The sequence below is a fragment of the Ranitomeya variabilis genome, chromosome 4 (genome assembly GCF_051348905.1).
Source record: "Ranitomeya variabilis isolate aRanVar5 chromosome 4, aRanVar5.hap1, whole genome shotgun sequence".
NCBI lineage: Eukaryota > Metazoa > Chordata > Amphibia > Anura > Dendrobatidae > Ranitomeya > Ranitomeya variabilis.
Genome location: NC_135235.1, coordinates 156,472,505 through 156,499,700, shown reverse-complemented (window position 1 = coordinate 156,499,700; position 27,196 = coordinate 156,472,505). Strand labels below are relative to the sequence as shown.

The following is a 27,196-nucleotide window of genomic DNA, read 5'->3' as shown; positions in this document are numbered from 1 at the left end:
GGTGTAGGTCCACTGTGTTTTATCAAGACCAAAGTCAGCACAGCCGTCTACCAGGAAGTTTTAGAGCACTTCATTCTTCTCTCTGCCGACAAGCTTATTGGAGATGGAAATTTCATTCTCCAGCAGGACTTGGCACCTGTCCACACTGCCAAAAGTACCAATACCTGGTTGAAACATTATAGTATCACTGTGCTTGACTGTCCTTATCCCCATAGAGAATTGTCAAGAGGAAGATGAGAGACATCAGACCCCACACTGCAGATGAGCTGAAGGCTGCTATCAAAGCAACCTGGGCTTCCATAACACCTCAGCAGTGCCACAGACTGATCGCCTCCATGTCATGCTGCATTGATGCAGTAATTGATACAAAAGGAGCCCCGACCAAGTATTGAGTGCATTTACTTTACATACATTTCAGTAGGCCAACATTTAGGATTTCAAAATCATTTTTCAAGCTGGCGCCGGGAACGCTAATAATGAAGGAAAAGGAGGCGGTGCCCGGCGCTCAGAGGCCATGAGTGACGGCTGTGAGGCATCTGGATTAGGGGGGAAAGACCTGCCCCCCTGGCGATTTCACGGTATGAGGGACAAATTTCAAAAACGATTATTTCAGCAGTGGCAGGAACAAGAACTAAAAGAGCCACCTTGTCAGAATGCAGCATTACTGCTGCACAAGTGGCTCTTTTAGTTACAAACGCCTGAGGGGTGACAGGTTCCCTTTAAGGAGGATGTGGAAAAGTTGTGGGTGAAGGTGGATGATCACCACCTGTTGGAAGAAGCATAGCTAATGCCTAACTGTGAAAGTTTGAACACCACAGTTTGCCATGAAAGACATACAGTATACTTCCCCTGTACTTAGTTGCTGCTCCAGTGTAATTTTGAACTTGATTTAGAATGGTCCATGTTCTCCTGCTTGTGTGATCTTACAAAAGGAGAGAAATTATGGTGTCTGTGTATCTTCCTAAATATTTAGAATTGAGAGTCCTCAGTGGTTGATACCTTTTAATGGCTAACTGAAAAGAAGGTAACAAATTGCAAGCTTTCCAGACTACTCAGGCTAACACGGTACAAAGATATATATATCTTTCCTGTATGTGTATCTTCCAGTAAGGCTAAGCACATGCCATAATTTCTCAAAAGTCAGAGAAGTTTACTAAGTGATTCAGCAGCGACTGCATCACCAGTAACTTGACTAGATACGGATTGCGTTGGCACACAGGCAGATAATTGGGAATATCATCTTATTTTATACAATCAGAGATAGATATTTGCTTTTCTAACAGAGTATAACAAATAGTAATTGTGGATTATGATGTAACTGACCAGGTGTATACTTAAGGATATGGCCTGATTGCCACAAATGCAAACAAAAGGAGAAGGGGCAGGATGACAACTTGAGCCTTGCTCATATTGCTGGCCTCGTTCCACACTCGTTCTTTGATAACAGAACCTTCTTGGCACCCTTATCTGTTTAACATGCCCTGTCCACCACATGCAGTGGCATGTAAAAGTTTGGCCACCCCTGGTCAAAATGATTGCTATTCTATATAGTTAAACAAGTTGAAAATGAAATGATCCTAAAAAGGCCTTAAGTTAAAGATAAAACACATCCTTTGTATTTGAGCCCAAACAATCCTTCAATATTATTTCAAAACACTCTTCTTCGGTCATTACTTTGTATCTCCGTTCATACTGCACCCACACACAAATTATGCACCATTTGAAAGGTAAACTTGCCCCCTTCAGAAAGAAAATAGCCAAACAAACCACACATCCACGATGTTATCACAAAACACATTTTAAACATTAATTTTCATAAAACTGCAATAAGGAAAAATGACCCGCAGGTGGCACCACACTACCCCAAAGCACAATACCACAAAGCTAAAACCAATCATTTGCCTTGGGAGCTTTCCAGCTTGCCAATCTCCTTGCCCAGCCAATTTCAGGCTGGTACATACAATATATTTGCTACATATGTGGAAGTAGAATCAAAGTAAAACTTTACCTGTTAAAGACTTCAGCTTTAAATCTGAAGATATCAATGAATGCAGCCTAAAAGGGACCGGACAGGTTCTGAGCCATCAGATTTTCCGTATTATTGGACAGTCATTGAAAAGTCTATCTTCCTTCTAAGGTTGCAGCTTATTGGTGACCTGGAGTCACCTCTGGTTCCAAGTAAAAAAAACTGCAGTGCTGACATAACTCAGACTGTACATTGCTTCCCGATGGGAGAGATTGGTGGAAACAACCTTGCAAAAATTGAAAAAAAAAAATCCAACCGTAGGGAAAAAAAAGGTAAAATAATCTGCAGATATTCCTTTTTTTTAAAGGGATATTCCCAGTTATTATACAATGGTGTAAATATGCTCAGTTATGGGGTCAATTCTCCTTCATCATTTTTACTGTCAAAGTGGCATTGCTGTACAGGGAGCTGCTCCGATCACATACATAGGGCTGTGTTGCACTTCCCTACACTGCAGATGGATGGCAGTGCTGCTGTGGAGGGGAAAAAGTGCTGCTGCCCTTGTTCTTTTGCAAGGTCCTGACAATCAGTAAGTAAAATACCATTATGTTTAATGTTGGGGGATCTCCTTTAGGCTGGAGTCACACACAACGTATAAAAAATTGGTCCTTTTACACGGACGAGAATCGCAGAAATGTTCCCTGAACACTGATCCGGATATCAGCCGTGCGCAGTGCGAGTATGCGATTTTCTCGCATGTAAGCATCCGTGTGACATCCGTATGGTGAGATTTTCTCGCCAGCTTGCCAAATGGACATATAATGGATCCATGGGCTCAAATATTCAGGAAAACACACACACACACACACATATATATATATATATATGTATGTGAGGAAATGTGACGAAAAAGGTGAACCCTCTGGACCGTGACGACGAACCTCTCACGGACGAGCTGACCAGATGGACCGCCCCCTATACAGGGAGTGTTAGGTGCAGGCCCGCGAGGGACTATCGCCACGGAAGCTGGAGGATCAAGACGGAAAATAACGAACTGGCGATGACGGCAGGAACACAGGATAGATGGGAACAGAAGAGACTAAGAATGGAAGGATATGACGAAGACAGAGGCCTGGTGGGAACAATACGGAGACACTGAGACTGACGGGAGCAAGGCAGGGGCACGGGAGCATAGAGGAGAACCGCAGAGAAACAGGAACTGATGGTAACACGGCAGGTACACAGGAAACAGACACGGCACTGTAAAGAAAAGCAGAGACCCAATGTCAGAGGACAAGGAACGCACAGAGACCACGGGCGGCCAGAAGCACTTGAAAACACAAATGATCATCAGGCACAGGGGGCAGGCGGAAGCAGTTTACATACCAGCGCGGCGCAGCACTTCCGGTTGAAGGTCCTCCAAGATGATAGAGAGGATGGGAAGAAGCGCAGACAAGAAGATTAGAAGTGCCCACTCGCAGTGCTGAACCTGGCGTGCGCACGCGCCCGACGACCAGCAGAGGGCGGAAGCGCACGCTGAGAAGAAGACGCTGCAGGAGGAGAGACGCGCTGGGACGCCGAGAACAGGTGTTTGACAGGGCGCAGGGAGCGGCGGCATGACATTACCCCCATCTTTAGACCCCTTCTTTTTAAGACTGGAAAGAAACCTAGACAAAATACGAGGAGCTAGAATATTCTCTCGAGGCTCCCAGGACCTCTACTCAGGGCCAAAACCCTTCCAGTCAACCAAAAACAAAGTTCTCCCTCTAAGTTTTTTCATGGCTAAAATGTCCTTAACTTCAAAGACATCATCCTCGGAAATAGGTGAAGGAGAACTAAGGGTAGAAGCATGGAACTGATTGAAAATTACCGGCTTGAGGAGAGACAAATGAAAAGAATTAGGTATACGAAGGGAGGCAGGTAAATTAAGTTTATAGGAAACATCATTAATTCGAGACAAAACCTCGAAAGGACCGATACAGCGAGGACCCAGCTTATGTGAAGGAATTTTGAGGCAAATAAATTTGGAGGAAACCCAAACCTTGTCCTCGGGATGGAATAAAGGAGAATCGAGACGCCTTTTATCCGCATGTCTCTTCATCCTAACTTGAGCCAACTCAAGGGTGGACTTGGTCTCCTGCCAGACCCTGGAGAACTCCCTAGACAGAAGATCAGCCGCTGGTACAGTAGAGACAGGAGGAACCGGTAGAGGAAGACCAGGATACAGAACGTAGACGAAAAATGGAGACTTGTTGGTAGCTTCGCTGGGATGGTTATTGTAGGAAAACTCAGCCCACGGTAGTAAGTCTGACCAATCATTCTGATGGGCATTGGAGAAATGGCGAAGATAGGATACCAAAGTCTGATTAGTATGTTCTACTTGGCCGTTGGACTGTGGATGGTAGGCCAAAGAAAAATCAAGCGAGATATCTATAGATTTACAGAGAGATCTCCAGAAGCGGGCGGTGAAGATGCAAAATACGATGAGCAAAGATCTTTGCCAATTCGGGAGCAGAAGGTAAACCTGGTAGTGCAATGAAATGAGCCATCTTGGAGAAACGATCCATGACCACGAAGATGATGGTACAACCAGATGAACGAGGCAGGACAGTGATGAAGTCCATTGATAAATGTTGCCACGGAGTGGAGGGTACCGGTAAAGGATGCAAAAGCCCAGAAGGTAGTTGCCTGGGAATCTTATTCTTGGCACAGGAAGGACAAGAGGCGACAAAACTTTGGACATCCTTAGACAACGTTGGCCACCAGTAATAGCGAGAGATCAAACGAAGGGTCTTTTTGAGACCAACATGTCCAGCCAATTTGGAGGCATGACCCCAAAGTAAGACGCGTTCTCTGATCCCATCAGCAACTAAGGTCTTACCTGGAGGCAAAGAGGAAAGAGAGACTGGAGCGACCGTGATGACTCTGGCAGGATCGATGATATGTACAGGCTCCTCCTCCAAATCCACTGCCTGGAACGACCTAGACAGGGCGACGGCTCTGGAGTTTTTATTTCCAGGTAGGAAGCGAAGTTCAAAGTCGAACCTGGCGAAAAACAAGGCCCACCTAGCCTGTCGAGGATTAAGTCTATGTGCAGAACGAATATACGCCAGATTCTTGTGATCCGTGTAGATTACAAAACGATGTAAAGCTCCCTCTAAGAGATACCGCCACTCTTCTAATGCCAACCTGATTGCCAAAAGCTCCTTATCCCCGATGGCATAATTCTTTTCTGAGGAGGAGAAAATCTTGGAAAAAAAACCACAGGGCACAAGATGACCAGAAGAGGATTTTTGAGAGAGCACTGCTCCAGCTCCAATAGCAGAAGCATCCACTTCAAGGATGAAGGGTTTATTGGCCACAGGATGGTGAAGTATAGGAGCGGAGGCAAAGGCTTGTTTGATGGATCGGAAAGCCTCTTCGGCCTCAGCCGGCCACTGACAAGGGTTGGCACCCTTCCGAATCATGGAGGAGATTGGAGCTGATAGAGAGGAAAAATGAGGGATAAACTGCCGATAGTAGTTAGCAAATCCAAGAAATCGCTGAATTGCTTTCACTCCCAGTGGAAGTTGCCAGTTGAGCACGGCTGAAACCTTTTCCGGATCCATAAGCAAACCAGCATCGGAAATGATGAAACCCAAGAAGGGTAGAGATGACTGTTCGAAGACATATTTTTTCAAGTTTTGCGTACAGCCGATTCTCTCTCAAACGCAGTAGTACTTGCCGTACATCTCTTCTGTGGGTAGACAGATCTGGAGAGAACACAAGGATATCGTCCAAGTACACCACTACACAGATGTAAAGTAGATCCCGAAAGGCATCATTTACGAACTCCTGGAAGACTGCTGGCGCATTGCATAATCTGAAGGGCATAACCAAGTATTCATAATGGCCGTCCCTGGTATTAAACGCTGTCTTCCACTCGTCACCGGACCGAATACGAACCAAATTATAAGCTCCTCTGAGACCCAATTTGGTGAAGATCCGTGCTCCACGTAGACGATCAAAAAGTTCCGGAATGAGGGGAAGTGGGCACTTGTTTTTGATCGTGATAGTATTGAGACCCCGGTAATCAATACACGGACGAAGAGAACCAACCTTCTTCTTAACGAAGAAAAATCCAGCTCCTGCAGGTGAGGAAGACTTTCAAATAAAGCCTCTGGCCAGATTCTCTTGAACATATTCGGACATGGCTTGAGTCTCGGTAGGAGACAGAGGGTAGATACGACCTCTAGGTGGAGTAGAGCCAGGAACAAGATCAATCGGGCAGTCATAAGAGCGGTGCGGTGGCAAGACCTCCGCCTCCTTCTTGTTAAAAACGTCCGAGAAAGCGCAATAGGCTGGAGGAATTCCGACGGATTCCGGAGCAGGCTGAGAGGAAGTTGCCAGTTTGACGGGAAGCAGGCACCTATTCAGACAAGACTGTCCCCACCGTAAAATGTCTCCAGTACGCCAGTCCAGAATGGGTTCGTGATTTCTTAACCAGGGAAGACCCAAAAGGAAAGAATGAGACAAAGAAGGTAAAACATGAAAAGCCAGTTTCTCTCGATGTAGAGCTCCAATCTGAAGTTCGACTTCCTCCGTAACCAAGTTGACGGTCTCCCGCAAAGGCTGACCATCGACAGAAGCTATTTGTCTAGGAGTCTCTAAGGGTATAACAGGTATTCAAAGCCTGTTAACAACCTCGAGTTGAACAAAGTTCCCAGCAGCTCCAGAATCAACATAAGCCTCCAGAGAAAAGTGACGGGAACCTAAATGTAGAATAACAGACAAAACTAGAGGCGGAGAGGAATCATAACCACCTAGGAAGGCCTGAGGACAGAAGTGTAAGAGATGCGAGGCGCTGCCACAATAAAAGCATAGACCTTGTGCGAGTCTTTCCTTGCGGTGTTGCTCAGAGGACTTGAGGCGATCGACCTGCATGGGTTCGGGAGAGGATGCAGAGGCAACCGATGCTGCTTGGGAAGCAGAAGAAGTCCCTAGTGTGGCAGAAGTCTGGTGAAGAGGTCTCCTCTCTCTGATGAGCTCACGAGAGCGCTCCTGAAAGCGCAAATCGATGCGTATAGCCAAGGAGATAAGATCATCCAAAGAGGTGGGAGTGTCCCGTCCTGCCAGCTCATCCTTAATCCGTGAAGACAAACCACGCCAAAACGCCCCAACCAAAGCCTCATTGTTCCAACCTAATCTGAGGATAAAGTCCGGAAACGGATGGCGCACTGGGCTACAGAGAGAGTACCCTGGTGAAGGTTGAAAAGGGATTCAGTAGTAGAGACCAGACGACCAGGTTCATCAAATACCTTACGAAAGGTATCTAGGAACAGATTGAGTTGGGAGACCAAAGGATCATCCCATTCCCAGAGGGGATTAACCCATGCCAAAGCCTCACCCTCCAAATGGGAAACTACAAAAGCCACCTTAGCTCAGTCGGTAGGGTAAAGTAGCGGGGATAATTCAAAATGCAGCTGACACTGATTAAGAAAGCCGCGGCATGATTTAGGATCCCCTCCATACCGAGGAGGTCTAGCAAGTCGGGGAGAAGGTTGTGGCGCAGAGGCTGGAGTAGGAACGGAGGCAACATTCTGGAGGGAGAGAAGCTGATCATTTACGGAGGCCATAAAATTCAAAATATGGGCCTGAGTGTCCCGTTGTTGGCCAAGCTCCTGCTGAAGGGTGGCCAACTGCGGGGCAATACCAGGATCTGCAGACTGTAGGGACGCTAGGTGAGACTCCATATTTTTTAGAAACGACATAATCCTAGTCTGGTTTCCTGCAAAAAAGTAACTCCTTTTGAGTGGGGGAGACACCAGCGGGGTCCATGACCTGATGATACTGTGAGGACTCATGACAAAAAATGAAAAAGGTGAACCCTCTGGACCGTGACGACGAACCCCTCACGGAGGAGCTGACCAGATGGACCGCCCCCTATACAGGGAGTGTTAGGGGCAGGCCCGCGAGTGACTATCGCCACGGAAGCTGGAGGATCAAGACGGAAAATAACGAACTGGCGATGACGGCAGGAACACAGGATAGATGGGAACAGAAGAGACTCAGCACTTCCGGGTGAAGGTCCTCCAAGATGATAGAGAGGATGGGAAGAAGTGCAGACAAGAAGATTAGAAGTGTGCACGCGCAGTGCTGAACCTGGCGTGCGCACGCGCCCGACGACCAGCAGAGGGCGGAAGCGCGCACTGAGAAAAAGACGCTGCAGGAGCAGAGACGCGCTGGGACGCCGAGAACAGGTAAGTATGACAGGGCGCAGGGAGCGGCGGCATGACAATGTATATGTCAGTGAGACACATACCTCTCTGTGTTCATCATCTCATTAAATACATTTACATTTGACCAGCTTGATTCTCCTGAAATTGCCTGCGCCCCCGACAACCAATGTGCAACAATTTTGCATGGGCCAACTAGTATATATTGTATTGTTTAACATTTTAAAAATGACAAACAGCAAAATAGACCAATGCAAACTTTTGGACACCCTTGGAGATTTGTGTGATCAGATAAGTTTGACTAAGATTTCAGACCTTAATTAGCCTGTTAGGGTTATGGCTTGTTCACTATCAATGATAGGAAAGACCAAGTGATACAAATTTCCCAGCTTTATAAAAACCCAAACTACTCTAAGCTTGTGAGAAAAAACAGCAGCCATAGGTTCTTTTAAGCAGCTGCCTAGCACTCTGAAAATGAAAATGGTGAAGGTTCACAAAGCAGGTGAAGGCCATAAGAAGATAGCAAAGGGTTTTCAAGTTGTTCTTTCCTCTGTTTGAAATGGAATCAAAGACGTAATAATAAATGTGTATGGATGATATCCGCACTGCTGTGGCAAAACAAATGCAGATATAGTTGTAATACACTCCGGTGGTTTATTCAGCGTATTTCAAAGCTTATGGCTTCTGCTTCAGGAAATTACCACAGAACTGTCCAAGAAATAATAGGTGAAAATCCCTCAAACAAGAACTGAAAGACTCTTGGATTGCTACAAAAAGCATATACAAGCTGTGGTACTTTCAAAAGTGCGTGCCACTTTGCACTAACCATACAGGGTGCCCAAACTTTTGCATTGGCCATTTTAATTTTTGTAATTTTTAAAATGTAAAAGATACAAAAATGTATATATATTTTGCCTGAAAAGACAAAGGAAATGTGTCATCTTTAACTTTAGGCCTTTTAGAGATCATTTCATCTTTGACTTGATTATTTATTTTGATCAGGGTACCCAAACGTTTACATGCCACTATAATCATTATTATTGTCATCATCACCATTCCTCACCCAGCTGAAAGTTGACTCAGTGTGGGAAATGTCCCGAGGTCCGTCCATCTTTTCTGACTCGCAATTCTAAATTTGTCCGGCCACAGAATGCCACTAACTCCTCGGCTACCACCACAACTAACAGAGCGTGCAACACGGCTAGGTAATTGACTTATCTTTTATCTAGGCATTGGATTTTCTGAGATTTATTAAGGGGCTTTATCATTTTACTAATAGTGTATTCACTTTTAATTGATCATTTAGATCAATGCAGATGTAGAAGTATTTTGAAATAATATTTATGATGAGTCTATTGGAAGTCATGAGCATCATAAAAAGAAGACAAGGTGGTTGGTAAACATTCGTACCTGTTCCATTAATTTGATTCCCATCAGCTCTTCTCCAGCTCAGTTCTGGGATTGGGATACCTATGGTGCCACATCGTAGTAAGACTGTGCTGCCAATCATTGTGTTGAGCTTTGCCACAGAAGTCTGAATTACCGGACTCTGACATTTCCTCAGCTCCACTTGATTGAATGGTACTCCAGCAAGGCTGCGTGGTGAATAGCACTTTAGGCGAGGCTCTATGAAAGCTACCGATGGAGATGGGAAGTTGAGAAAATGAACCATTTCATACAGGCTGCAATCACATAACCAAGGGTTGTCCTGCAGACCTGAAAGTCAAAGGACATTTTTATTTGTAGCAATTGTTTTACATCTTTTTCCTTACTGAATCACAAACGTTTCTTATTAATTAACTTCTTATGTAGTTTTATGAACTTGAGAATCTGTACACTCAAAAACAGGCACTGAATACTATCAAGGTAAAATTGCAATTTTATTAGATACTCTATCATAACAATTCCATAAAACAATCATAAATGAGCATATAAATGGTGGCTAGGGTTCAGATTGTAAGGAGCACAATATATACACCAAAAAGATGGAAAAAGATCTCCATCAGTTACATGTGAAGAATTGCACATTGGCTAGAGACCCAAGTAAGTACGCAAAAGCAAAGAGTCAAGTGTTCATACCAATAAATATGGAGTGCGAAACTAGCAAACCCTCTGCACACTGACGTTTGGGGAAATCACTATGCCAATATGCAATTTATTACATAAGCAATTTCAGCTGTAATATTTCTGTGCCTTGTCAGGCTGTTTGCTGTTGTTTACTTACAATGAAGGTTTCATCCTCAAGACATTATCCTTGCCTGTAATATAGTAGCTACAGCAGCATGTGCGTGCTAATCCAAATCTGCCCCCTCCTGTGATAAGTAGCTCACTGTCAATAGGCAATGTACATAAAGAGCCTGGTGTGGGCGGGTTCGACTTTCTCAGCTCTGCTGCAATGCTGAATCTAAGAACTCTGCTTGAGAACCAATGCCCCCAGTAAACTAAGTGATACATCATTGGATTCAGAGTCTCTTTGCCTACATCATGCTGTTCTAAGATGAGGTAGCAAAAACTTGGTGATAGATTCCCTTTAACAAAAATAATTTTAAATAAAGGTACACTCATGCTGAAATAAATAATAAATATAAATGCCACAACTATATTACCGCAGTTGCAGGTAATCAAACAAGTGGTCATGTGCCATAGACACAAAAAATCATTAAAAAAATGAAAGAATGCACTCAGGGTTAAATTACCTAAAAATAGTTTATGGTGTATACAAGAATATGCTAAGTAATGCACATACAAGAGTATCCAAGGTTAACCCCTGAACCCCTGAAGATTTTTTCAGTTTTGCGGTTTTGTGTTTTGCTCCCCTCCTTCCCAGAGCCATAACTTTTTAAATTTTCTGTCAATATGGCCATGTGAGGGCTTTTTTTTGGCGGGACAAGGCGTAATTTTGAACAACACTATTGGTTTTACCAAGTCGTGCACTAGAAAATGGGAAAAAAATTCAAAGTACGATGAAATTGCAAAAAAAGTGCAATCCCACACTTGTTTTTTGTTTGGCTTTTTTACTAGGCTCACTAAATGCTAAAACTGACCAGCCATTATGATTCTCCATGTCATTACGAGTTCATAGACACCAAACATGTCTAGGTTCTTTTTTATCTAGGTGGTGAAAAAAATTCCAAACTTTATTTAAAAAAAAAAAATTGCACCATTTTCCGATTCCCGCAGCGTCTCTATTTTTCATGATCTCAGGTTAGGTGAGGGCATATTTTTTGTGTGCTGAGCTGACGTTTTTAATGATACATTTTTGGTCCAGATACGATCTTTTGATCGCCCGTTATTGCATTTTAATGCAATGTCACGGCGACCAAAAACCCATAATTTCGGCGTTTTGGCTTTTTTTCTCGCTATGCCGTTTAGCAATCAGGTTAATCCTTTCTTTTATTGATAGATCGGGCAATTCTGGATGCGGTGATACCAAATATATGTAGGTTTGATTTTATTTTTATTGGTTTATTTTGAATGAGGTGAAAGGGGAGTGATTTGAACTTTTATATTTTTTTATTTTTTAAAAACATTTTTTTTTTACTTTTGACATGCTTCAATAGTCTCCATAGGAGACTTGAAGCTGCCATTTCCCAATCGCCTCTGCTACATAGAGGCGATGATCAGATCGCCTCTATGTACTAGAATTGCTGACTTGTAATGAGCGCGACCACTGGATGGCACTCACAGCAATCTGGCAGTGACAACCATAGAAGTCTCCAGGAGACCTCGGGTTGTCATGCTGACACACCGGTGACCCGCTATCATGTGACGCATGTCACCACTGTGCGTATCTCTGGTGCGATTGCCGGAAGCGCCATTTAAATGTTGCTGTCAGCATTTGACAGGGGCATTTAACTAGTTAATAGCCACGGGTGGATCGCGATTCCAACAGCAGCTATGAGGTCACATGTCAGCTGTTCAAAACAGCTGACATGTCCCGCGAAAGATGTGGGCTCACCGCTGGAGCCCACATCAAAGGGAGAGATACTGACATCAAAGTACTATTACGGCCAATGTCGATAAGGGATTAAACTAGTAAGTGGGGATCAACAATTTGTGTTTACTTATATAAATAGAGGAGAATCCTAACTTCTTGTGAGTGACGAGTATTACACAGATGTCTAATGATCGGAGATGGAAAATAGAAGAACTGTTGTGGCATATTTGAAGCATTCCCAGCAATGTGCCAAATAGTTCAGACACCAAAAACAAAGTCTGTCATGAGAATGCACTGTGGAATGGAACCAGGAGGTCCTGGGTCGTGGCATTCCTGGTAAAGACATATGCCTTCCTGGATCTGTCATGTGACATCACTAATTCAACTGTACCGTGGCCTGGAAGATGCACAACACAAATGTATTTAGGAAAAAAACTCTCTTACTTCGTCTGGGTATCTGATGAAAACCCTTTTTTACTTTGTCAGATGCCCTAATGAATGAAAGAGGAGTTTTCTCAAACACATTGATGTTTTGCCTCTTTTCTGCCACACTGCCATTGAGTCAATGATATCACATGTCGGATCCAGAAAGACGTGACGTGAGTTTTCCAGAAATGCCACCAGACGGGGCCTCCTGGTTCTATGCCACAGAGTGCACTCATGATAGACTTTGTTTTTGGGGACTGACATATTTGGTACATTGCTTGAAATGCTTAATTTACATCAGTGCGTCTTCCAGCTTCCATCTCCTATCATTGGACACATGTGTCATACCTAGTGTTGAGCGATACCGTCCGATACTTGAAAGTATCGGTATCGGAAAGTATCGGCCGATACCGGCAAAGTATCGGATCTGATCCGATACCGATACCCGATACCAATACAAGTCAATGGGACTCAAGTATCGGACGGTATCCCTGATGGTTCCCAGGGTCTGAAGAAGAGGAAACTCTCCTTCAGGCCCTGGGAACCATATTAATGTGTAAAATAAAGAATTAAAATAAAAAATATTGATATACTCACCTCTCCGACGCAGCCTGGACTTTACCGCCGTAACCGGGAGCCTTCTTTGCTTAAAATGCACGCGTTTAATGGTTTCCGTGACGTCACGGCTTCTGATTGGTCGCGTGCCGCCCATGTGACCGCGACGCGACCAATCACAACAAGCCGTGACGTAATTTTCAGGTCCTGAATGCCTAGAATTAGGCATCAGGACCTGAAAATTACGTCACGGCTTGTTGTGATTGGTCGCGTCGCGGTCACATGGGCGGCACGCGACCAATCAGAAGCCGTGACGTCACGGAAACCATTAAACGCGTGCATTTTAAGCAAAGAAGGCTCCCGGTTACGGCGGTAAAGTCCAGGGGCCTCTGGACAGGTGAGTATATCAATATTTTTTATTTTAATTCTTTATTTTACACATTTATATGGATCCCAGGGCCTGAAGGAGAGTTTCCTCTCCTTCAGACCCTGGGAACCATACACTGGAAACTTCCGATTCCGATTCCCGATACCACGAAAGTATCGGATCTCGGTATCGGAATTCCGATACCCGCAAGTATCGGCCGATACCCGATACTTGCGGTATTGGAATGCTCAACACTAGTCATACCTAGTATGACTAACTGCATTTAACTAGTTAACAGCCGCAGGGTGGTTCACAATTCCACCCACAGCTGTTAGAGGAACATGTCAGCTGTCCAAAAACAGCTGACATGGGATGGGAAAGCTGTAGGCTCAGCGCTGGAGCACACATCAAAGGAAAAGAGGAGTTCGACATTGGTGTACTATTACGCCCAATGTCGAAAAGGGGTTAACATACTGAGTGTGGTTCTGGCAACACATTCAAGTACTGATGGTGGTTCTGTTGATGTATTTGTTTACTGATGATGTTTCTGATGTTGGATTCATGTACTATTGATGGTGTTCTATTTATGTACTGATGATGATTATGGTTTTCATATTTATTTACTGATGATAGTTATGGTGATGAGTACATTTCTAAATTCATCATTACGTGGTACCACGTGCCACGCCAGAGAGGCAACGGGAGATTAGGGAGGTTAATAAGTGGCTTTTAATCCATAAAGTTCAAAATTTTACAGACAGATGCGGTATAGGCTGAGGCATGGGTGTGAAGAGGGAGTGGTGGAGACAAAACAGACGACGGCCGTTTCGCTCTTACGAGCTTCTACGGGTCCATGTGTGCTGTGCCGGTAACGTCATTTCCTTTATCAGGTAAGGGACGTACCACATGTGAAGTAAATACATACATAATTAAAATCAACAACACATTATTTACAATTTAATTCGGATTTAAATAAAGATGGCCATATCTAATTTGTCGTTTAACCCCCAAGGTCCTTGGGCATTGGTATTAAGGATCCACCTTGCTTCGCGTTGGAGGAGTAATTTATTATGGTCTCCTCCATGCTGTGGGAAGTTAACTACTTCCAGCCCCGCAAACATTAATTGGTTAGGATCCCCTCCATGCATTTCTTGGATATGTTTAATTAAACGGACACGTCCCTTCCCTGTGAGCACTGAGTTATAGTGCTCACGGAAGCGGACCATTAGTGGCCTGATAGTTTTCCCTATATAGAACTTATAGCAAGGGCAGAAAATCACATAAACGACAAATTTCGTTTTACATGTGATAAAATCTTTGACCAAATGACTTATAGTACCTATTTTTAGAGGATTTTTTGTGTTATGTAGATGGCACATGCTACAATTTCCGCATTTGAAATTTCCCTGTGGACGTGATTTTTGTATCCAATTGGTATTTTTGACCGTGATTTTGTTATGCACTATTATGTCGCCTATATTTTTTGTGCGTTTATAGGCAAATCGCGGGCGGCAATCAGGCAGGCCTCTGAAATCAGAATCGTTTTGTATGATATGCCAGTTTTTGCGTATTGTTGAATATATTTCGTTGTCTAGCGGGCTGTGTTTGAAAATAAAAGTGAATATTCCATCTTTCTTTCCATTATTATTTCCCCTTTTATTTTTTCCTTTTTTACCTTTTTTTAAAAGGTCTATTTGGGACAAATTTGCTGCCCGTAATTCAGCTTTTTGTAGAATATGTTTAGAATAACCTCTATCAATGAATCGGGATTTTAATGCCTGTACTTGATTAACGTAGCTTTCATCATTGCTATTCAGTTTTCGTAAGCGTACCATTTGACTGTACGGGATGCTACTTTTTGTGTGATGGGGATGTGCACTTTGGTAATGTAGCACATTATTTGTAGCTGTTTCTTTTCTATGGGCTTTGGTGGTAATTGTGCCATCCTGTACTTCAATTTTTACATCTAAGAATTCTAACGAATTGCCTCCATAAACGGCTGTAAATAGCATATTATCATCATTAGTATTATTTAGGAACATCACAAATTCGTGGAAGCTCGATTCAGTGCCATCCCACACCATAAATACATCGTCTGCGAATCGCAGGAACATACGTATATGGGACAAATATGGATTCTGGGGACCGGTGATGTGCCTCTCCTCGAACACTGCAAGGAACAGATTCGCGAAGACGCACGCCACCGGCGTACCCATAGCGGTACCAACCCGCTGAGCGTACCATTTATTTAAGAATTTGAAAGTGTTGTGGGTTAGCACGAAATCGAGCCCCTCCACAATGAATGAGATAAAATTTTCGTCCTTTTCTGTATTCATCAAGATGCATTTTATGGCATCTAAACCCTTTTGGTGTGGTATTCGAGTGTATAGGTTTACAATATCTATTGAAACCAATGCAAAGGTAGGTTGCCAGATTAATTCTTTAAGCGTCAGTAAAAAGTCCCCTGAATCTTTTATAAAGGAGGGAATCTCCATAAGCAATGGCTTTAAAAGCCAATCTAGGAACTGAGAGAGTGGTTCAGTGATGGAGTTTTTGCCGGATACTATTGGGCGGCCTGGGGGCTTTTTCGCGTTTTTGTGAATTTTTGGGATGCTATACCAGTTAGCATAGTGAGGAAATTCCGGGATCAATTTTTCTGCCTTTGCTTTTGTTAGTGTGCCCTTTTCTACATATCTGCGCAAGAACGTTCTCAGCTTTATTTTGATGTCGTTAGTAGGATTATGTTCCAACATTGTGTATGTGTTGGAATCATTAAGCTGGGATAAGGCTTCTTCTATATAATATTTTTTATCTAGAATCACGACGTTGCCACCTTTGTCCCTCCAATCAGGAGGAAGCAGATAAAGGCACGAATGTTAAGTCCCAATACATTTCGGGTCCTTTTACAGGGGGAGTAAAATCTAATTGGATGCCTCCAATATCCCCAGGGAACAATATAGACCTATTTTATGATATGGTCATAAAAGACATAGAAGCCTTAATATATGTGCAAGCCAACCAAAATATATCTCCGCAGGAACTTATAGCTTTAAAAAACATACAAAAATGGGACGACGTCGTCATCCGCAGAGCGGACAAAGGTGGCAACGTCGTGATTCTAGATAAAAAATATTATATGGAAGAAGCCTTATCCCAGCTTAATGATTCCAACACATACACAATGTTGGAACATAATCCTACTAACGACATCAAAATAAAGCTGAGAACGTTCTTGCGCAGATATGTAGAAAAGGGCACACTAACAAAAGCAAAGGCAGAAAAATTGATCCCGGAATTTCCTCACTATGCTAACTGGTATAGCATCCCAAAAATTCACAAAAACGCGAAAAAGCCCCCAGGCCGCCCAATAGTATCCGGCAAAAACTCCATCACTGAACCACTCTCTCAGTTCCTAGATTGGCTTTTAAAGCCATTGCTTATGGAGATTCCCTCCTTTATAAAAGATTCAGGGGACTTTTTACTGACGCTTAAAGAATTAATCTGGCAACCTACCTTTGCATTGGTTTCAATAGATATTGTAAACCTATACACTCGAATACCACACCAAAAGGGTTTAGATGCCATAAAATGCATCTTGATGAATACAGAAAAGGACGAAAATGTTATCTCATTCATTGTGGAGGGGCTCGATTTCGTGCTAACCCACAACACTTTCAAATTCTTAAATAAATGGTACGCTCAGCGGGTTGGTACCGCTATGGGTACGCCGGTGGCGTGCGTCTTCGCGAATCTGTTCCTTGCAGTGTTCGAGGAGAGGCACATCACCGGTCCCCAGAATCCATATTTGTCCCATATACGTATGTTCCTGCGATTCGCAGACGATGTATTTATGGTGTGGGATGGCACTGAATCGAGCTTCCACGAATTTGTGATGTTCCTAAATAATACTAATGATGATAATATGCTATTTACAGCCGTTTATGGAGGCAATTCGTTAGAATTCTTAGATGTAAAAATTGAAGTACAGGATGGCACAATTACCACCAAAGCCCATAGAAAAGAAACAGCTACAAATAATGTGCTACATTACCAAAGTGCACATCCCCATCACACAAAAAGTAGCATCCCGTACAGTCAAATGGTACGCTTACGAAAACTGAATAGCAATGATGAAAGCTACGTTAATCAAGTACAGGCATTAAAATCCCGATTCATTGATAGAGGTTATTCTAAACATATTCTACAAAAAGCTGAATTATGGGCAGCAAATTTGTCCCAAATAGACCTTTTAAAAAAAGGTAAAAAAGGAAAAAATAAAAGGGGAAATAATAATGGAAAGAAAGATGGAATATTCACTTTTATTTTCAAACACAGCCCGCTAGACAACGAAATATATTCAACAATACGCAAAAACTGGCATATCATACAAAACGATTCTGATTTCAGAGGCCTGCCTGATTGCCGCCCGCGATTTGCCTATAAACGCACAAAAAATATAGGCGACATAATAGTGCATAACAAAATCACGGTCAAAAATACCAATTGGATACAAAAATCACGTCCACAGGGAAATTTCAAATGCGGAAATTGTAGCATGTGCCATCTACATAACACAAAAAATCCTCTAAAAATAGGTACTATAAGTCATTTGGTCAAAGATTTTATCACATGTAAAACGAAATTTGTCGTTTATGTGATTTTCTGCCCTTGCTATAAGTTCTATATAGGGAAAACTATCAGGCCACTAATGGTCCGCTTCCGTGAGCACTATAACTCAGTGCTCACAGGGAAGGGACGTGTCCGTTTAATTAAACATATCCAAGAAATGCATGGAGGGGATCCTAACCAATTAATGTTTGCGGGGCTGGAAGTAGTTAACTTCCCACAGCATGGAGGAGACCATAATAAATTACTCCTCCAACGCGAAGCAAGGTGGATCCTTAATACCAATGCCCAAGGACCTTGGGGGTTAAACGACAAATTAGATATGGCCATCTTTATTTAAATCCGAATTAAATTGTAAATAATGTGTTGTTGATTTTAATTATGTATGTATTTACTTCACATGTGGTACGTCCCTTACCTGATAAAGGAAATGACGTTACCGGCACAGCACACATGGACCCGTAGAAGCTCGTAAGAGCGAAACGGCCGTCGTCTGTTTTGTCTCCACCACTCCCTCTTCACACCCATGCCTCAGCCTATACCGCATCTGTCTGTAAAATTTTGAACTTTATGGATTAAAAGCTACTCAATCAACAGAAGTCTCCATAGGTGAGTGCTGCCTTTTTCTTTTCTTCCATGGCGTTGCATTTTAAATGTATCATCTTCTAAGGCTGAGCACCACCGGAACTTCCAACGGAAGCATTATCCCCTAAGCATTACCACTCCGCAGACGTAGTAGCTGTATACGGACTATTATAGTACGTTCAGTGCCAACCACTTTTTTCTTTACACTGGTCACCGAGGTTAATAAGTGGCTCAAGAATTGGTGTAGGAAGGAGGGGTTTGGGTTCCTGCAGAACTGGGCCGACTTCTCAGTGGGCTACAGGCTCTACGCTAGGGACAGGCTGCACCTCAATGGCGAAGGGGCAGCTGTGCTGGGGGAGAAAATGGTTAGAAGGTTGGAGGAGTGTTTAAACTAGGGATTGGGGGGGAGGGTATTCATTTTATAGGAGGGGAAGATAGTGCAGATAGAGAGCTGGGCACAAATAAGGAAGTTGGGGGTGGCGGTGGCATGGGGGGTGGGGTTAGAACAGTTAATAATTTAAGAAAGAATAGAGGTACAGAGAGTAACATCAAGTGCATGTATACTAATGCCAGAAGCCTCGCCAACAAAATGGACGAATTAGAACTAATGTTGTTGGAGCATAATTATGACATGGTGGGGATATCTGAGACGTGGCTGGATGAGAGCCATGACTGGGCTGTTAACTTGCAGGGCTATAGCCTGTTCAGAAATGACCGTACAGATAAGCGAGGGGGAGGGGTGTGTCTATATGTAAAATCTTCCTTAAAACCCATCCTGCGTGATAATATAGGTGAATTTAATGAAAATGTGGAGTCCCTGTGGGTGGAGATAAGGGGAGGGGGAAAAAATAATAAATTACTGATAGGGGTTTGTTATAAATCTCCAAAAATAATGGAAGCAATGGAGAATATCCTCGTAAAGCAAATAGATGAAGCTGCGACTCAAGGAGAAGTCATTATTATGGGGGACTTCAACTACCCTGAAATAGATTGGGGAACAGAAACCTGCAGTTCCAGCAAAGGTAATCGGTTTTTGACAACTATGAGAGACAATTACCTTTCACAGCTGGTTCAGGACCCAACAAGGAGGGGGGCACTGCTAGACCTAATATTAACCAACAGGCCAGACCGCATATCAAATATAAGGGTTGGGGGTCACTTGGGGACTAGTGATCATAAAATAATAAGTTTTCATGTAACCTTTAATAAGATGGGTAGTAGGGGGGTGATAAGGACACTAAACTTCAGGAGGGCAAATTTCCAACGGATGAGAGAGGATCTTGGTGCAATTAACTGGGACGATATCCTGAGACACAAAAATACACAAAGAAAATGGGAGACGTTTATTAGCATCCTGGATAGGACCTGTGCACAGTATATACCGTATGGGAATAAACATACTAGAAATAGGAGGAAACCAATATGGCTAAATAGAGCTGTTAGGGGCGCAATAAGGAACAAAAAGAAAGCATTTAGAGAATAAAAGGAAGTAGGTAGTGATGATGAGGCATTAAATAAATACAGAAAATTAAATAAATTCTGTAAAAAGCAAATCAAGGCAGCAAAGATTGAGACAGAGAGACTCATTGCCAGAGAGAGTAAAAATAATCCCAAAATATTCTTTAACTATATAAATAGTAAGAAACTAAAAAATGACAGTGTTGGCCCCCTTAAAAATAGTCTGGGTGAAATGGTGGATGAGGATGAGGAAAAAGCCAATATGCTAAATGACTTTTTTTCATCAGTATTTACAAAAGAAAATCCCATGGCAGCCAATATGACTAGTGATAAAAATTCCCCATTAAATGTCAACTGCTTAACCCAGCAGGAAGTACAGCGGCGTCTAAAAATCACTAAAATTGACAAATCTCCGGGCCCGGATGGGATACACCCCCGAGTACTGCAGGAACTAAGTACAGTCATTGATAGACCATTATTTTTAATCTTTAAAGAGTCCATAATAACAGGGTCTGTACCACAGGAGTGGTGTATAGCAAATGTGGTGCCAATATTCAAAAAAGGGGCAAAAACTGAACTCGGTAATTATAGGCCAGTAAGTTTAACCTCTACTGTGGGTAAAATCCTGGAGGGCATTCTAAGGGATGCTATACTGGAGTATCTGAAGAGGAATAACCTCATGACCCAGTATCAGCACGGGTTTACTAGGGACCGCTCATGTCAGACTAATTTGATCAGCTTCTATGAAGAGGTAAGTTCCGGACTGGACCAAGGGAACCCAGTGGACGTAGTGTATATGGACTTTCCAAAGCTTTTGATACGGTGCCACACAAAAGGTTGATACATAAAATGAGAGTAATGGGGATAGGGGAAAATATGTGTAAGTGGGTTGAGAGCTGGCTCAGGGATAGGAAACAAAGGGTGGTTATTAATGGAGCACACTCGGACTGGGTCGCGGTTAGCAGTGGGGTACCACAGGGGTCAGTATTGGGCCCTCTTCTTTTTAACATATTTATTAATGACCTTGTAGGGGGCATTCAGAGTAGAATTTCAATATTTCCAGATGACACTAAACTCTGTAGGGTAATCAATACAGGGGAGGACAATTTTATATTACAGGATGATTTATGTAAACTAGAAGCTTGGGCTGATAAATGGCAAATGAGTTTTAATGGGGATAAATGTAAGGTCATGCACTTGGGTAGAAGTAATAAGATGTATAACTATGTGCTTAATTCTAAAACTCTGGGCAAAACCATCAATGAAAAAGACCTGGGTGTATGGGTGGATGACAGACTCATATTCAGTGGCCAGTGTCAGGCAGCTGCTACAAAGGCAAATAAAATAATGGGATGTATTAAAAGAGGAATAGATGCTCATGAGGAGAACATAATTTTACCTCTATACAAGTCACTAGTTCGACCACACTTAGAATACTGTGCACAGTTCTGGTCTCCGGTGTATAAGAAAGACATAGCTGAACTAGAGCGGGTGCAGAGAAGAGCGACCAAGGTTATTAGAGGACTGGGGGGTCTGCAATACCAAGATAGGTTATTACACTTGGGGCTATTTAGTTTGGAAAAACGAAGACTAAGGGGTGATCTTATTTTAATGTATAAATATATGAGGGGACAGTACAAAGACCTTTCTGATGATCTTTTTAATCATAGACCTGAGACAGGGACAAGGGGGCATCCTCTACGTCTGGAGGAAAGAAGGTTTAAGCATAATAACAGACGCGGATTCTTTACTGTAAGAGCAGTGAGACTATGGAACTCTCTGCCGTATGATGTTGTAATGAGTGATTCATTAATTAAATTTAAGAGGGGACTGGATACCTTTCTGGAAAAGTATAATGTTACAGGGTATATACACTAGATTCCTTGATAAGGCGTTGATCCAGGGAACTAGTCTGATTGCCGTATGTGGAGTCGGGAAGGAATTTTTTTCCCCATGGTGGAGTTACTCCTTGCCACATGGGGTTTTTTTGCCTTCCTCTGGATCAACATGTTAGGGCATGTTAGGTTAGGCTATGGGTTGAACTAGATGGACTTAAAGTCTTCCTTCAACCTCAATAACTATGTAACTATGTAACTATGTAACTCCATGAGTATATCATCAGTATTACCACCAGTACATGAATACGATCACAGAACCACCAAAAATCAGTTTTGTTGCTAGCGGTATTTGTCGCATGATGGACGTAAAAACCACCATATGCATCCCTTTATCTATGATGCAATTTGTTTAGTTTCCATTAGGCTATATGCCAAATGTTGAACACCTTAATTGAAACCAATTGGCCCCCATTATAGTTAAGCTATATTAGTTTCCATGACTGCCTTTCAGTCTAAAGGCCCCGTCTCACATAGCGATTTACCAACGATCACGACCAGCGATACGACCTGGCCGTGATCGTTGGTAAGTCGTTGTGTGGTCGCTGGGGAGCTGTCACACAGACCGCTCTCTCCAGCGACCAACGATCAGGGGAACGACTTCGGCATCGTTGAAACTGTCTTCAACTATGCCGAAGTCCCCCTGCAGCACCCGGGTAACCAGGGTAAACATCGGGTTACTAAGCGCAGGGCCGCGCTTAGTAACCCGATGTTTACCCTGGTTACCAAAAAAAACAAACAGTACATACTCGCCTTTCGGTGTCCGTCAGGTCCCTTGCCGTCTGCTTCCTGCTCTGACTGAGCCGCCGTACAGTGAGAGCAGAGCGCAGCGGTGACGTCACTGCTGCGCTCTGCTCTCACTGTACGGCCGGATCTCAGTCAGAGCAGGAAGCGGACGGCAAGGGACCTGACGGACATCAGATGGTGAGTATGTAGTGTTTGTTTTTTTTGGTAACCAGGGTAAACATCGGGTTACTAAGCGCGGCCCTGCGCTTAGTAACCCGATGTTTACCCTGGTTACCAGTGAAGACATCGCTGGATCGGTGTCACACACACCGATTCAGCGATGTCAGCGGGACCTCAACGACCAAAAAAAGGTCCAGGCCATTCCGACACGACCAGCGATCTCGCAGCAGGGGCCTGATCGCTGGTACGTGTCACACATAGCGAGATCGCTATGGAGGTCGCTGTTGCGTCACAAAACTAGTGACTCAGCAGCGATCTCGCTAGCGATCTCGCTATGTGAGACGGGGGCTTAACATTTACAATATAGGATGTAAGAGATGACTATCACTGTGTCCTTCGTGTTGTGTAAATGGTCCGCAAATAATGAACGATCCCATATCTTACTTTGAAATTGAAAAACATAACTATTCTAGTGGATGTGGTCATTGAAGCTTGTTACCTTACCCACGGGAGGGTGGATTAAGTGTCCTGTTATCTTTAGTCTGTGACCCATACCTTTGCTTGGGTGACGAGAGCGCTATTAACTTAATCTGCCTAGGGCACCAAAACACCTTGTCAAAGCCCTGCTTTGAAAGTACCATTGAATATAGTGAGACAAAAGGAGTAACTTTGGTTTCTGTCCGGCCTCCTGTGGTGTCCTGTCTTTTTGAGTATTCGTGAAACTGTGGTTCACCACACTTTATGATACAGCTGAAAAAGAGGCCAAATGGAGTCCAAAATAACTTTGCCTGCTTCATTTTACTAACTAGTTCTGTCAGGGGCTCAATCTGAACCATGTTTTCTGTGGATTTATATTTAAACCCTGACGTAAATGTTCAGCTTACAGCACAGGATAAATGTGAACTGTGAACCGAGTCCTATTTTGACTTTTGGGAGGCAGAATCAAGAAATAAACAGAAGATGAGGAATTTTATTTTAGATATTTTTGCCCCATTAAGCATTTAAAAACAATTTTAAGACAACTTTATTCTTCTGGCCTTTCCCCGATAGATTTATAATGTTGTTTTTTATGTTTTGCTACTTTTACATGGTAAACTCACTTTACGAAAAAAAAATTGTGTTTGCTCTGGCCCATTTTAAGAGAAAACTTGTTATTTCTTTTGCAGACAGAGCTCTATGAGAGCTTGTGTTTTTGTGCCAAGAGTTTTTATTTGTACCATTTTAGGATACATTACATATTTTTATTACTTTCAATTATGATTTTTTTCAGCTATTATAATCAAAAAACAGCAATTGAAGAATGATTTTTGATATATTTTTATTCCAATTACCATGTGGTAAAAGTGATATGCCAACTTTATTCTTTGGATTACAGTGATATCAGATTTTTTTTTTTTTTTGTGTAGTTACTTTTGCACACTTTTTTTAGAAATAAATTATTTGACTTTGCATTTCCATATTGCTTTCAGCATTACTTGCTACACTGTAGCCAATGCAGCAGGGTGTCACCTGTAATATAAGCTGACACCCGCTCAGACTGACTTAATCCTCAGCTCCATAAAAGCGCAGCAGTGAGGAATAAGAACTGCTGTAAAAGAGCATATCAGTGGTCATTAAGGTGTTTAATTTGTACTATAAAATGTTACAAATTGTCTTTAGCATAAATTATATTGCTGCTACTTACCGAGAATTAGAGTGGAATGATCATTTGAAAAATATGATCCAGAATGTAGATTTAGCCAAGAAGCAATAAGTTCTTGAGGAAGCGTCAGGAGTTTATTGCTGGACAAATCCAGGTAGGTTATATTTTTCATGTAGCGAGCTGCATCTTTAGGTATAGAAGATAGCTCATTATTGTGCAAGTCAAGCAGCCTTAGTTTGGGTGTGCTGGCAAGAGAATCCCAAGGAAAAGATGTGAGAACATTTCCATCCAATCTAAGTTCTTGAAGTTTACGGAGTCCTCGTAATGTCACCAGACTCAAGCTAAATACTGAATTATAGGGCATCCAAAGAAACTCAAGGTTAGAGAGTTTTTGGAAAGCTTCTCCTTGAACACGCCTGATAGAGGTCTTTTCTATACGAAGTTTAAAAGTGTCTGTAGGAATATTCACTGGTGTCAAGGTCATCTCAGGGTCATTGCAAAGTACTTCCCTGTAAAATGAAAAAAAAAAAAATATGGTCAATGCAATAAAAGAATAAATCTAATAAGACATCAAATCGGCAGATTGTAAGCAAATTCTTTGAAGCTAAGAAACGTGGTATGGAAGTTGGTTTCTAGTTGACAATTGACCATGAAAAATAGAATTATGATAATATAAAAGGTTACTACTATCATGGAGATTTTGTCAAGTGAAACAAATCCAATTACAGTTAAAGGCGTCTGGGACTTTTCCATTGATGACCTATCCTTAGGATTATTGTGGAGAAATGAGGGTCAGTGAGTGCTCTCATCAGCTCGCCCGACTGTCCTTAGAAAGCCCACATGGACCTGGGCTCATCCCACTGAACACCTGCACTCCTTTGCCATGGGTTGAAAACTACACACACAACACAGGGTGTGGGTAAAACAGTGTGGAAATACTTAATTGAACCACCAACAGACAATAGCACATAGTACAGTCCCAGCAAGAGAGGAGATAATGACAAGCTTAGGAAGCTGACAGAGTCCAATGAGGTATGTGACCAGATGACCTGATTGTCCCAACCTGGATGCTCCAAACATATTTGAGGGTTCAGTGATGCTCAATGGAGCAGATCTGTATTCCTCCAGTTGGGACCGTGGTACCTTGGCTACTGTTATGTAGCATCTTTCTGAGAACAGAGGCAGATCTCCAGTGTTATAGTTCACAACTGTTTCAGGCCATCATCCACAGGTCAAGAGGAAGGTGATGAGGTCATCTCTCATCTCTCAATCTGCACTTCTTGTCCTTTAATGTTTACAGGTCAACAAGTTGCATTGGCTGATAGAATGGGTAATCAACATATTAGCAAACATCAATTGTTCCATTACCCTGTGTAACTGTCCTACAAGGATATTAACACAATAAACTGCAACAAACATCAATTTAAGAGTCAACATTCAGGCTCATATGAACAATGGCTGAATAAATGCAGTCTTGTCACAGTTATCAATATTTGATTGGTGAAGGTATTACACTATGCATCCCTGTCCATTAGCTCTTTCAGGTGTCAGCCAGAAGTGCACAGCTCTGTCAGCTGCATAGTGGCCGTACCCAGGTACTGCATATGCACTGCACCATAGATGTGCAGTACCAGGCCATGGCCACTATACAGTTGACGTAGCCGTACTGTGTAGCACTGGATCTAAGCTGTGCTGTATCTGTTGTTTAATGGACAGTGGTGGTGCATCATTACATAAAAAAATAGCAGAGCATGCAGTACCTTTTTATCTTTCATTTATTATTGATTCTGTAAAGCAGCTATAAAATAAAAAAACACTGTGAACCAAAAGCTCAAGGGAGAATTTGTCATTATACCGGCTGCAATCCCATGCTATGTACCAGCCACTGAAGGGATAACATGGTAGCATACTAGCTGCAATCCCACATACTGCACCGTAAGCAAGATTGCATCTCTTGCTTGATGACCCCTATATCTAAAGGGAGAAACGTGTTAGAATGTTGTGAAGACTAAAGATAAGTCTTTTGGGGACCTTTTTAAATATGCAGGATAAAGTTCTTGATTTAGCCTTCTAGTCATATAAGAGCTACTGAGTCTTAGTACTCTATGTGTTACCATTTTGCTGTGCTATTCTAGGCGTGCACTATCATGGTGAATTTGCAGCATATTTATTAATACTACAAGGCCTAGTGGGTGACTCTTTATTACATTTGTTTCATTTCATAGTGTATATTGCTGCAGTGAGGGCTCTAACAGAGATATTATAGGCACAGTTGACCAGTTGATGACGAGTGGGGGCCCCATCTAGTCATCTAGGGAGCAAACTTCCATGGTCAGGTAAGGTCTTATTAGTAGGGATAAATCAGAGCTAGATAAACTAGAGATTCCTCCTTGCTCACATAACTTTATTTCTATCCGGATATTTTACCAGTTGCCCCCTGCCTATATCTGTATCTGTTTAGCATCTACATTCAGGTCATGTTTCTGCATATATACTTATCTCTTGTTCACAGATAGTGCCCTCCTTCCTATAGTGGCTTACCTTGTAGTTTTTGTCTTTATAAATGTACTTATATCCTGCATGTAAACAGTACATTCATTTATTGCATATACTTCATG

At 42.6% G+C, this 27,196-nt stretch overlaps 1 protein-coding gene across 1 annotated transcript in view; it reads right to left on the bottom strand.

Annotated features, from left to right (window-relative positions):
• LRIT1 (leucine rich repeat, Ig-like and transmembrane domains 1) overlaps positions 1-27,196 on the bottom strand; it is a 78,147-nt gene that overhangs the window by 39,713 nt on the left and 11,238 nt on the right. Inside the window, exons 2-3 of the mRNA XM_077259350.1 lie at positions 24,621-25,087; positions 9,592-9,897 (exon numbers count right to left, since the gene is read on the bottom strand). Coding sequence (XP_077115465.1) covers positions 9,592-9,897; positions 24,621-25,087 — 773 coding nt within the window. The remainder of the gene's footprint in view (positions 1-9,591; positions 9,898-24,620; positions 25,088-27,196) is intronic.